Consider the following 13,701-nt stretch of genomic DNA (forward strand, 5'->3'; position numbering starts at 1 on the left):
CGCTCTACATTTCCACCCACTTTTTTTGGGGGGGGGAGTGTGTCTTATAGTGCAAAAGTACCCTGTTTCTCCAACAATACGGCCTCCCCCAATAGGAAGTCCCAGCATGTTTTATAGGCATGAAATGAAATTAAGCCCCTCCCCCCAAATTAAGGCCTATATTAAAACATGCGAAATGGGGGGGAATGGTGGGGGGGCTTGCCATTAGGAAGTACTTTTGTTGCACACCCGGATATGGTGCTGCCTGCATTGACCCCGATATGAAGTGCCCCACCAACGCCGAGGTCAACATCCAAGCCGTCACCGCCCGCCCAAAGATGCTGGGGGGGAATTAAGTCACCCCGAAAAGACGGCCTAGCCATTTTTCGGGGCTCAAAAAAAAAAAAAGACCCGGCCTTATTATATGAGAAACCGGTAATTCCTACAATTTTTTTGTAATTGGTTACCATGTTCATCAAACATTTCTTTTTTTTTTTCAGAAATGAAATCAACCAAGCACAGGAAACCTTAGGAAAAACCAGAATGGCACACAAACAGTCCACAGTCTATCTTATTGTGAGAAACAAAATGACAAAAGGAACTATTTTTTAAAAAGCAAGCATAAATGCTTTTTAATGTGGTTTAGGGGTTTGGGGGGTCAATATTAACACTGAAAGTGCTAACTATTAATTTATTAAACAATAGCTTACTGTTTTGCTTGCTTGTTTTTTCCATTTCCGATAAACTCACATTACAGAGGCATTTCTAACAACTGTGACCATTTACAGTGGTCTGTGTCTGTATCTGTGTTTAATTCTAATATTGCAGGTTAAGTAACATCTAACATCACTGCATGAAAGCTTTATCCATGTCTTACATTCCCAGATGCTTTTGAATGTTGCAACTTTTTCTTAAATATGTAACTTTAAGTTGTAATATGTGAAGTGATATCTTTGTCTTGTCAATGTCATATCGATGTCTTATCAGTAAGATCTTATATGTATAAAAATATGATGGTTGTTCTGATCATATTTAGAGCATCTGAGCCAACTTTGCACTCACTGGCCAATAGTAATTTATATTAAAAAAAACACATACACATAGTCCTCAATTTACAACTGACAACCACAGAATTTCCAGCAAGCCGGTTGTTAAGTGAGTTGTGTCCAATTTTACAAGCTTTTTTAATGGTTGTTAAGGAAATAATCAAAGTTGTTAAATGAATCACATGGTCTTTAAGCAAATCCAGCTTTCTCCATTGACTTTGCTTGTCAAAAGTTGGCTGGCAATGTGAAATGAAAGGTTGCTTTGGAGCAGGAGACTTGTATAATAGGAAATAAGTGAACAAACAGCTCCTGTATTCATTATTCTATTATACCTTATTTTCCATCTAAAAGACTTTACACAAATTATGCCACCAAAGAAAATCTTTTTTACAAATGCAATCTAATTCCCTTAAACAGCTTTGTTTAGGCCAGTATACATTTTGTGTTATAATGCAATTACATGAGGCAAATAGTTCACTCTAAATCTGGTATTGGTCACATTGGATAAGAAATGCAGGCAAAAGTATTATATGCCCATATTCTTTTCAAAGGGATACCTGGTGGGACCCAGAAGAAGGGCCTTCTCCATGGTGGCTCCCTCTCTCTAAAACATCATTCCCCCAGAGATTAGAATGGCCCTTACTCTAACACTCTTCCAGAAGGCACTGAAGACCTGGTTCTGCCAGCGGGCCTAAGGAACGCAGAGTGGGTGGAGCCCATTAAATGGCTCGTATGATATGTTGTCGGCGGGGTAGGGAGGTATTATATTATTATATTATTTTATTCTATTAGTTTTATTTTATATATATATATATATATATATATATATATATATATATATATTCCTACACACACACACACACACACACACACACACACACACACACACACACACACACACACACACAATATATATATATATATATATATATATATATATATATATATATATATATATATATATATATATATATATATATATATGGCCTTCAGCTTTGTTGGTTTTTCCCACGATTCATAGTAGTGGTGCTTTTAAAGTTGTAGCAACGTTTCAGCAGTCTCATTCTGCCATCATCAGGCTTCTTATTGTGTCCGCTCTGAGTCAGACTTTACAGTGGTTTCAGATTTAAATTTGGAGCAGCCTATTGCTGTGCCAGAATGGTTTTTCTTCATCCTGATTGGTTGGGAGTCTTGGTCTGTGTTTATTGGTCTCGGGTTTGCTGTGTTCTGCTTGATTGGTGTCTCTAATATCTTCTGTCTGTTTTTGGCTCTTTTTGTAACGAGAACCTCAGAAAACAAATATATATATATATATATATATATATATATATATATATATATATATATATATATATATATATATATATATATATATATATATATATAATAAAGTAGAACTTCACCCAATTCTGAGACCAACTTGAACTTTACAGTACAAATTGAAAACTCTATTTGAACTGCATGCAAATAGGAATGTACTCAAGAATGCTGGCTACGATTAAAAACTGGGACCTAACTCCTAACTCTAATTCTAAATTCCAGGAAGGCAAACCATATCTGATTGCTTTTAAATTACAGTTGAAATCAGGATGGAATAAATACATTCATGAATCCTTTGTTTTGTTTGTTATATTGCAGAATGCACTATTCCATGGGTCTGTTCATCTTCTGGGTCTCTATTATGTCTCAGTGTGTGTTTTTGTGGATCAAGTTGGTGATTTGCTTTTGTGGAAGCCGTTGGCTGTCAATATTTTAGTCAGGGTGCATAGTTCAGTGTCTTACCTTGATGAAGCTATTTTTCAAAGTTGTGCTTATGCCCACATGAAGAGCTTATTTCTAGCCTAAATATACCAGCTATTATGGCGGAACCGTGGAATGAATTGCCAAAAAACATTTCTCATAGGACATGGTACAGGTAGTCTTTGACTTATGATCACAATTGAACCCAAAATTTATGTTGCTTAAATGAGACACTTATTAAGTGTGTTTTGTCCTATTTTATGACTTTTTATAACATTGTTTTATATTTGGTTGGGGGGGTTGGCCGTGTTCTGATTGGCTGGAGGTGTGTTCTGTTCAGGTGGGGGCTTGGTTGTGCTCAGGTTAGTCTTAGTTGCTGGGGGATTTGAAATCCCCACCCAATCAAGAACACAGCCAAGCCCCCACCCAATCAAGTCACACACCCCACTAGCAGTTAAAAGGAAGAAGCAGCTGCAAGCTCACATCACTCTGAGAAGCACAGAGCTGAAGACACAAGCCTGAAAATGATGAATGAGACTTCATCGAAACGTTGCCTAGATACTTCCAATCTTACGCGGGAGAAAACCCGAATAACCAAAGATCCATATATATATACACACAACTGACTCACAGACGAACACAATACAGAAGCCTGATGATGGCAGATGAGATTCTGCCAAAACGTTGCTACAACTTTAAAAGCACAACTATAATGACGTGGGAAAATACCCGAACAAAGCTGAACACCATACATGTAAGTACCCACGAAAACTTAAGAAAACTTAAGAAAACATATATGTGTGTGTGTGTGTGTTATATGTATGGTATTCAGCTTTGTTTGGGTATTTTCCCACGTCATTATAGTTGTGCTTTTGAAGTTGTAGCAACGTTTTGGCAGAATCTCATCTGCCATCATCAGGCTTCTGTATTGTGTTTGTCTGTGAGTCAGACTTTCACAGCCATTTCTGACTCACAGACGAACACAATTCAGAAGCCTGATGATGGCAGATGAGATTCTGCTGAAACATTGCTACAACTTTAAAAGCACAACTATAATGATGTGGGAAAATACTCAAACAAAGCTGAATACCATACATGTAAGTACCGCAAAACTTAAGAAAACATAAAAACTTAAGAAAACATATATGTATGTATGTATGGTATTCAGCTTTGTTTGGGTATTTTCCCACGTCATTGTAGTTGTGCTTTTAAAGTTGTAGCAACGTTTTGGCAGAATCTCATCTGCCATCATCAGGCTTCTGTATTATATATATATATATTGTTTTCTGAGGTTTTCGCGGGTATTTGTATGTGGATCTTTGGTTATTCGGGTTTTCTCCCACATAAAATTGGAAGTATCTTGGTGACGTTTCGACAAAATCTCATTCGTCATCTTCGGCTTTGTGCTTCTCGGAGTAATGTAATATTACTCCGAGAAGCACAAAGCGGAAGACACAAGCCTGAAGATGACGAATGAGATTTCGTCAAAACGTCGCCAAGGTACTTCCAATTTTACGCAGGAGAAAACCTGAATAACCAAAGATCGATCTATCTATCTATCTATCTATCTCTCTGTATGTATGTATGTATATATGCACACATACATACATACATATATATAAAAAAATAATCTGGCTCCCACGTTGACTTTGCTTATCAGAAGGTCACAAAAGGAGATCACATGACCCCAGGACACTGCAACCATCATAAATATGAAGCAATTATCAAGCATCTGAACACAAATGGTCGTAAGTGTGAAAATGGTTATAAGTCACCTTTTTCAGTGCCATTGTAACTTCAAATGATCAGTAAGTGAACTGTTGTAAGTCAAGGACTACCTGTGTTAATTGACATCAAAGGATGCATGCTTTAACATTAATTCAGAGATTCAGATGGCAAGAAGATCAGGCCAAGCTGATACCTTTCATCCACTTCTCTAGATATCCACCATCACTTTCTTACGTATCAGCACCCAACAGTTGCTTTTTCCTGGATATTATTATCAAATAATAATTCATTTCTTTGGTCCACCTTCCTGTGTCGGTTTGCACTCAGAATTAGCACTAATATTAATACCTTCAGAAGGGCAAAAGAACTGTTCTGGTCATTTGGAGAAATCAGGAGAGGTTTTTAAATTGAGCAAGAATGCCCACTCCAATTGAGAAGGGAACTTCATAACAAACTGCTTTAATATCTAGACTAAAGGTGATGCGACGTGTATCACTCCTCCCAGTTTCACAGGAAGGGCACTTACTCCATAGTGCTTCCCCTGTTGAACGGAAAGTGCACTCTTATGCAGACAGAGAAACAAATGGGCAATTCCACACAGTTATCACCTGTCCCCAAACCCTCAGAGCCATTCTCACAAAAACCCACAATTTTATTGACCACAGCCACTGTGGAGCCAGAGATGACATTTGCTTCCTCCTGCTCACCTACAAGAAGACAACAATAGCCTTCAAGCCAGCAAGTAATACATTCTGGATTTGACTTGCTTGGGTGAATGTCTTGTGTCTATTCACAAGGAAAGTAAAGGACATCAATGGAGAGGCGGGCCCTTGGGAGAGCCTCAGCCAATGGGAAGTTGCCTGCTTCAAAGGAGGAGTTCAGTATTTTGAAAAATTGAAAACTGGGTGTCCCATAAAGAGGTTGATGATCCAGGAGTATCTCCTCAGTCTGGAAAGGCCCTAATACCTAGACTTACATCATGAAATACAGCTAGCCCTCACTTACTGACTGCAACTGGAAATGACAACTCTGTTGCTAAGCAGCACGGTCATTAAGTGAAATGCCATGTGACTGCACTGACTTATAATAGTTCCAGCTGCAGTCATTAAGCAAATCACCATGTTTTGTTAAACGCAACATCAAGTAATTATAACTGCCAATCTCCTGCTGACTTCCCCGCTGACTTTTTCTTGTGAGAAGCTGACTGTGATGTGTCACAATTTTATTTTATTTATTTATAAAATTAATTGGCTGCCCATTTTACCTCAGGATAACCCTTATAATCACAAAAAAATAAAACTGTACAAAAATAAAATAATAAAATATAATATAAAATAAAATAATAAAATATAATATAAAATAAAATAAAATAATAAAATATAATATAAAATAATATAATATAAAATAAAATAAAATAATAAAATATAATATAATATAAAATAATAAAATATAATATAATATAAAATAATAAAATATAATATAATATAAAATAAAATAATAAAACAAAATATAAAATAAAATAATAAAACAAAATATAAAATAAAATAATAAAACAAAATATAAAATAAAATAATAAACCATGGGAGGCTGCGACTATCATAAATTGTCAAGTGCTCGAATCAGAATCATGTGACTGCCGGATACCACTTCAAAAACCAATTGTAAGTCTCTTTTTTTCAGCATCACTACAAATTTGAACTTTGAACAAGTGGCTGGTAGAAAATGATTATCGGTAAAGGAAAGTCTTCCCATTTCAAAAAGCTCTTCAATCTAATGCAATCTAATAAAAAGTCATATCAAATTTCTACAAGTCTAAGAATATGTGCCAAACCTGTACCAAAACAGTTCTTGTGACAATCAGAAACTTTTTTACAAAATGTTGTTATTTTTACTCGTGTGTGTAAATCACTGTTCTGCATAAGCCAGACCTCTTACCTTTGTCTCTGTGCTAGAGTCTCGCTGACTGCTTGGCTCACCCCGCTTCTCTTCCCTAGTGGCAATCATCTCTCCAGCTTCTTTTACAGATGGGAATGAATTTGCACCCGGAGCCCAGTGATGGCTCTTGATCTTCTGCCCCTTGCAAGCTGCTGTGGTTGGCAATGAGTCTGTAGTAGTATTTCCTCTTTCTCCATTTACCAAACTGCTATCCCCTGCATCACAGTCATTTTGAATGCTCCTGCAGGCACGGTGGGCAGACCACTTGTCTTGGCAGTCCCACTGATTCTGTGCTATTATGCCATTGGCTGTGTGATTCTGTACATCCTGAGACCAATCTCTACTGTTTCCCTGCTCGTGTAGGGAATGCTGGGTGAGGAATTTTGGCTGAGGTGATGGCACCGGTCCATTCTTTCCTTGAGGTTTACCAACTTTTAAAACAGAGGAGTCTTTCTTCAATGCATTGGAAAAGGATGTGCTAAAAAAGAATAAAATACAGAAACTGAATCCTGATGTGTAAACATATATGCAAAATTAGTATAAAAACGAAAACAATAAACAATAAAACAATAAATAAACAATAAAACAAACTAAAACAGGCAAGAAACCATCCAGGAGAAAACCATACCTCTCCAAAACTGACAGATCAAGCTACTGTATATGAAACAGCAATTCCATACTCACTTGCACTGATGAAGTTACCTAGTTAGGTAATGAAACATCTGTAAGCAAACAACCAAGCTCAGAGAGCACCAAGGTCTCCACAGCAGGGGACTCCAACCGTGGCAACTTTAAGACTTGTGAACTTCAACTCCCAGAGTTCCTCAGCCAGCTTTGCTGGGAGTTGAAGTCCACAAGTTTTAAAGTTGCCAAGGTTGGAGACCCCTGCACCAGAGTTATTATAAAAAGCAACTGTGAGATTCACTCACAACAGAAATCTTATTAAAGATTAATAAGGAGGCAAGGATTGAGATTGTTGATTAGATTGAAGTAAGGAAAGCCTAGCTTGTGTTTATCCGGCCTTCTCTGAAAGTTATTTGTCTGCATATCTGTCTATTCTATCTGTCTGTCTGTCTGTCTGTCTATCTATCTATCTATCTATCTATCTATCTATCTATCTATCTATCTATCTATCTATCTATCTATCTATCTTTCTATCTATCTATCTATCTATCTATCTATCTATCTATCTATCTATCTATCTATCTATCTATCTATCATCTATCTATCTATCTATCTATCTATCTATCTATCTATCTATCTATCTATCTATCTATATCCATCCAAGTTGCCAGACTAAAGTGGCACAATTTTCTGGCCTTTTTTCCCCAGCAGCAGATTAAAGAAAACCAAAAGATTAATCTTTGTGTATATTTAATAGAAAGACAGAAGTATAAAGGTGAGGGTAGACTCATATTGAAACTGGGGGGAAAGTCTTGTTCTCTCTTCTGTGAAACAGATTGCTTATAGAAGAAAATAGGGAAACCCTATGTAGATTAGTTTGAGCTCTTGATCAAAAGAAGGTTATTACTCTAATAAATCAAATAAATGAACATATGTTTTTCCTTAAAATAGTGTCTCCTCCCTCACCCCAATCAACAATTGCTTTACTAAGAAGAGGTATAATATTTGCTCATCTAAGGTCTTTGCAGTAATTTTCCAGACCTGCCCTCCCAAATTTCTGGAAAGCATCAGGCAACAACTAAATTGCAAATTTATGCAGATTCTTGTTCCAGTCAATACACAATTCCATCACCATAACAAACAGCATAAATGATTAAACAAAAAGTCTAATAATTACATTCCTTTCACATAGAAAAAAACCCGGAAAAAATGCAATCTGGGTATATTTCTACTTTTTGTGCAGACATATGTACACACCTCTTGCCTATTAAAAAAACACTACGGTAACTAATATTGGTGCTAAATGAAGCTGTTCAGTTCACATACTACTGGCACTAATTTTATATATTTAATTCTTTCCCCCAAATATAATATTCTTTATGCTATATTTGTATCTGAAATGCACCACATTGTAAGCATGCAAACAAATATAGGAAACTTGTTCATTTAACCAGCATAGTTTACTGCAGCATTGTTTATACTAATGATAAAACAGATTATAATTATTATTTGTGTAATTATCAAGTTGATCAAACTATTTCCTATTTTGGAAAAAGCCATAATTTATGAATTACAAATTCCAAGTTATTTATTCATTTATTACAATATTTATATTAGGCATGTCCAATCCATAGCCCATGGGCTACATATGGCTCTGGACAGTTAGTAATGCAGACCCACAAGATAATAAAAATATAAAACATAAAGGAAGTTTGCTATTTTGATACATTTACTATATTTATATAGTTAATATATTATACAGTCCAAGATAATTCCTCTTCATTCAACCCGGCCCAGGCAAGCCAATAAGGTTGGACAACCATTATTTATATCCAGACATTTCAAAATCCATGAAACAACCCATAAAATTCCAAAACAAAACAAGGGAAGAAACAACAATTATAAAACACTTGGATCCCAGATACCAGCAAAAACCTACTTTTCCATCTTCCTGAAGACAGTGTGGCACCAATGTGGCTTCTAAGGGCATTTCCATAATAAGGGGGAAACCACATAATCATTGTTTTAACAACAGGGCTATGTTTGAGCTATGATGTGTTTTTTGCTAGCTTCATACAATGTACTAAGCCATTGTCTGTAACCCACACTTTAAGTTCACACCTGCTGAGCCAAAGATAGGGCTACCATATCTGTTCCCCAAAGGGACACGGTGGCTCAGTGGCTAAGACACTGAGATCAGAAAGGTCAGCAGTTCAGTAGTTTGAATCCCTAGCACCGCGTAACGGAGTAAGTTCCTGTTACTTGTCCCAGCTTCTGCCAACCTAGCAGTTTGAAAGCATGTAAAACTGCAAGTAGACTTTGGTGGGAAGGTAACAGCGTTCTGTGTGCCTTCGGCATTTAGTCATGCCAGCCACATGACTACGGAGAAGTCTTTGGACAGCACTGGCTCATCAGCTTTGTTATGGAGATGAGCACCAACCCCAAGAGCCGGAAACGCCTAGCACGTATGTGTGAGGGGAACCATTACCTTTACCTTTATCTGCATTGGAAAAATTATGATGACCATGCAAAGCTTTAAAAAAAACTTGTAAAAAATTCTAATCTTTTGCTGCCTTCCAATAGTAACCTCGATATTTTTTCAGTCCAGATGTAATGCAGTAACCCTAGCCAAAACCAAGCCAAGCATTTAGCATGATGTATGAGCCAAGTTGTAACTTTGGCTTAATCCTCATTAATTTTGCTCACTATGAAAAAGACAGGAGGCAAAAGCAATTGATTTCCAATCTAGCTCTCACATACAATCTGCCAAGCATCAAGAGTCGCTGTCTCTTCTACTCTTCTCTCAACAGCACAACCTCACAACAGTCATCTATCTTTGCAGGTAACTAGAACAAAAGGAGATTTAAAAGAAATCACAACAGCTCTGACAGCAAGACTGTATGTTCAAAGTCCTATTTTAACCTTAGCATGCTGATTTGCATATCACCCAAAATGCAGTGTGAGATGGCGTTGAGTATATCTAGTGGTGCCTCTTTCTACACTATTCCAATTTATCAGTGCTATTTATCACTTTGCTCAAAGTAACCATTCCCTCCTGCTCTACCATGTATACCGTCTAATTTTGCTTCTCCCTAGGATAATTTTAATGGACTCAACAGCTGGACTAATTTACTTCACCAGACTCCAAATATTTAATGGAGTTCAATCACCTCCAATTCCCTATTGCAATGGTGCCCTTTTATTACCTTTATTAAAAATGGTTAAACTGCAACTGCCAGTTCATTTGCATGAGGACTCTTTATCTTCTATTTCCCAGTCACCTGCATCTTAGGTCACACAGCAAATAAGACCCACAAACCAGGGGGGAAAATTCTAGAATGAAAAGACAACACATTTTTGTTCTGGAATGAAGCTAACCAACACGGAGGCCCCAGATTTATGCATAGAGATCTAATATTTTATTGTTTAATGCACATTATGAACTTCCTATAAAAACATTTAAGTAAGTTGGAACTATAGAATCTACATCATATCTTTCTATAATAAGTTGGCAACTACAAGTTTGGATAAGAGAGATGGTAAATCTATCTAATATAAGCAGTAGGATGCTTTGCTCAAGAAGAAGCGGAGATGGAGCAGGTGGACCATTTGCTACCAAGACTTTGTCCACTTTTAGGATATCAAGAAAGCCACGTCCGTACAAAGAACATCTGATATTAGTAAATTAACTCTGTAGTATTTATCTGGAGAATAATTATTTGACCTATTCTTGTCAAGACTTATCTCATTCAGGGAAAGATTTTATCCAACTTCTTCTTGGACTGCTGTCAAGAGGATGTTTCTCCTTAGAAAAGACACAGGTTCTAAGCTTGGAAAGGAACAAAGAAAGACAAACATAGTACTAATAGAATTCTGCTACTGTAGATGATAATATTAAATATGCTTTCTGAAGTAAGAATCTCATTATGACCAGATCCTTTTTCTTGAATTGGACAGAGGAAAAAAATTACATTCCAGAACGAATAAGAGGAACAATGTAATCATGACTTATGAGAAAAGCACGGATGTCAGCAACTTGTTGGAATGGAAATCTTAAAAAGAGCAAATGGCTAGGATGCAAACAGCCAATACAGGTAGTCCTTGACTTATAACAGTTCGTTTCGTGGCTGTTCGAAGTTTACAATGGCTCTGAAAAAATGACTTATGACTATTTTTCACACTTATGACTGTTGCATGTGATTTGTATTCGGATGTTTGACAACTGACTCATATTTATGATGGTTACAACGTTCCAGGGTCACGTGATCCCCTTTTGTGACCTTCTGACAAGCAAATTCAATGGGGAAGCCAGATTCATTTAACAACTGTGTTACTAATTTAACACCTGCAGTGATTCACTTAACAAATGTGACAAGAAAAGTCGTAAAAAGGGGCAAAACTCACTTAACAAATTTCTCACTTAGCAATGTAAATTTTGGACTCAATTGCAGTCATAAGTATTAGTTTGATGATTAAAATGGACAAGAACTCTTGAAAAATAAAGGACAACAAATTCTAAAACCACAAACGAAACCCCAAGTTCTTTTAAGTGAATAATCATGACTTTGCCTTATATTGAAAATGTTAACAGAGGAAAAGGAGATTTCCAGCAACATTACACTAATTTGGTAACATTACTAAAATTAACTGAGCTTTTCATCGTTTTGTTATCAAAAGTCTGCATGAACACAGCTCGACCTAAGCCCAGGCTAGAAATCATGAGCAGGCCTGGGGCCTCATATGACCCTCACCCTCATTGCATAAGTCTACTAATAGCAATTAATTCAGATTTCTATCCAAGTAAAATATGTCCCAGCCTGCTGCACATTGAGGGGGAGAGAAAGTAAAAAAGAGATGTGATAATGAGTAAGAGAGGAAATGTAGGCGGTTATAAAAAGAAATAAATTGGGTGATCTTCTCTATTTCCTACATTTACTCACTCTTCATGTATCACTCCCTAAAATTAATCCCTGCTGAAGGCAGCTTTAAAAAGAGATCCGTTATTAACTCTGCTTAAGTTCTGATCATTGTATGTAAGCACACACACTCCTGTGTGCCGTGATAATATTGGCTTTCATTTCCGGCTAAAATTGATCCGGTCCAATCAATAATGCATCATTATCATCATTCAAATTGTGCAATTTAATAAATCAACCATAGCAACTGTCTGTACTCGCCATAAAAAATGGAACATGGTCTTCCTCTTCATTTATTATCATCACATATGCTCATTTCAATCTGCAACCTTTGAATAAAATGAAATGTGTTTACCTGCCTCCTTCAAAATGACTGATGAGATCAGACACTTTACTAGATTTTTCTTTCGAGACACAAGAAGAGATAGGTGTAATTTCCTCCATTCTTGGCTTCGTAGTACACAAAGCTTTAGACTTAGGGGTTTGATGGGTAATGGATGACTGTGAATTCTGCAGATGTAATGGCTTTGGAGGCACTGCAAAGAAAAAGCAATACTACTTTTCATATTCGTAGGAATTTCACACACCAGTGCTATTCAAAGCAGTGACTTTAAAACTTGTCTTCTTCAATGTGATGCCCTCAAAAAATTTTTGAAGTACCACACTCACATTCTTCAAGTCAGAGTGCCAGGAGTTCATTTACAAAATATTCAAGGCAAGTTTTTTCATTATTATAGATTCATAATTGATATTCTAATAATTTAGAAGTTAACATTATATCTGTCAACATTATGCTCTGCTGAAGGAAGTTTCTTGGATTACCTAAAGGTAGATTTATTCATTCACTGAAAGAACACTTTAATAGAGAGCAATGCCTACTCTTATTACTAACTGGCATACATTAATATGTCTTGTGAGTATGCTTTGGCCTATTTTTTTTACATCCTAGATATCTAAAAAGATAAAGATATACTTGCAATCTGGTGCTCTACTGTTCATTCTACCAATAGTCCACCCAAAAGATCATGAAACTAAGTTATTTTCATTATTGTCCAGAAATCAATAAGATTGTTAATGGATATGAATTTAACCAACTTATTCTGAGCATCCCAACTTCTCTTTCTAGAAATGACACTGTAATCACATTGAAAACACTTAGATTTTTCTCAGATGTCTGAAGTGTCAGTAATTTTCTCTTATCTGAAAGATTGCATAATAAAGCTCATTAAAGCAACATATCATCAAAGGGGAAGCCCCTTATATAATCAGATGTTAGTTTTCTTTTGTCAAATGTTCAAAAATATAAAATGTAACACAGAATATTTATTTAATGACTACCTCATTTAGCAACCATTTGCAGTTACAACAGGGATGAAAAATCTCTAACTTTATGGCCAATCTTCACATTAATGACCTTTATAGGTCTATAAAGCAAAGGAAAGCTTTAAAAAGATTGTAAGCACAGTCGTGGTTTCAACTAATGCCCACTTCACTTAATAACCAAGTTGCTGGTCCTAATTGTGATTGCTAAACTCAAAAAACAATCCATCCAACTTCAAAGCTCTGTAGGCCCAGTTTCAACTTTCTCCTTACATCAGGAGTGTCAAACTGTCGGCTTGCAGGCCGGATGCATGCGCAGGCCACGCTCACCCCAGCTCCGCGAAGGGAAAAACATCGTGAAACATCACATGATGGCAACATGACACCACGAGTTTGACACCCGTGCCCTACAT

The 13,701-nt window shown here is 36.5% G+C and overlaps 1 protein-coding gene across 7 annotated transcripts in view; it reads right to left on the bottom strand.

The window, feature by feature from the left end:
• FGD4 (FYVE, RhoGEF and PH domain containing 4) overlaps positions 1 to 13,701 on the bottom strand; it is a 124,338-nt gene that overhangs the window by 27,287 nt on the left and 83,350 nt on the right. For all 7 annotated transcript variants that reach the window (XM_087968541.1, XM_087968545.1, XM_087968548.1 and 4 more), the window contains 2 exons: positions 12,324 to 12,504; positions 6,429 to 6,906 (listed from right to left, as the gene is read on the bottom strand). In XM_087968541.1, the coding sequence (XP_087824667.1) occupies positions 6,429 to 6,906; positions 12,324 to 12,504 (659 nt within the window). The remainder of the gene's footprint in view (positions 1 to 6,428; positions 6,907 to 12,323; positions 12,505 to 13,701) is intronic.

Source organism: Notechis scutatus, chromosome 6 (assembly GCF_049901735.1).
Source record: "Notechis scutatus isolate UNSWTSFEM ecotype Mainland chromosome 6, rNotScu1.2, whole genome shotgun sequence".
In the NCBI taxonomy this organism is placed as follows: Eukaryota; Metazoa; Chordata; class Lepidosauria; order Squamata; family Elapidae; genus Notechis; species Notechis scutatus.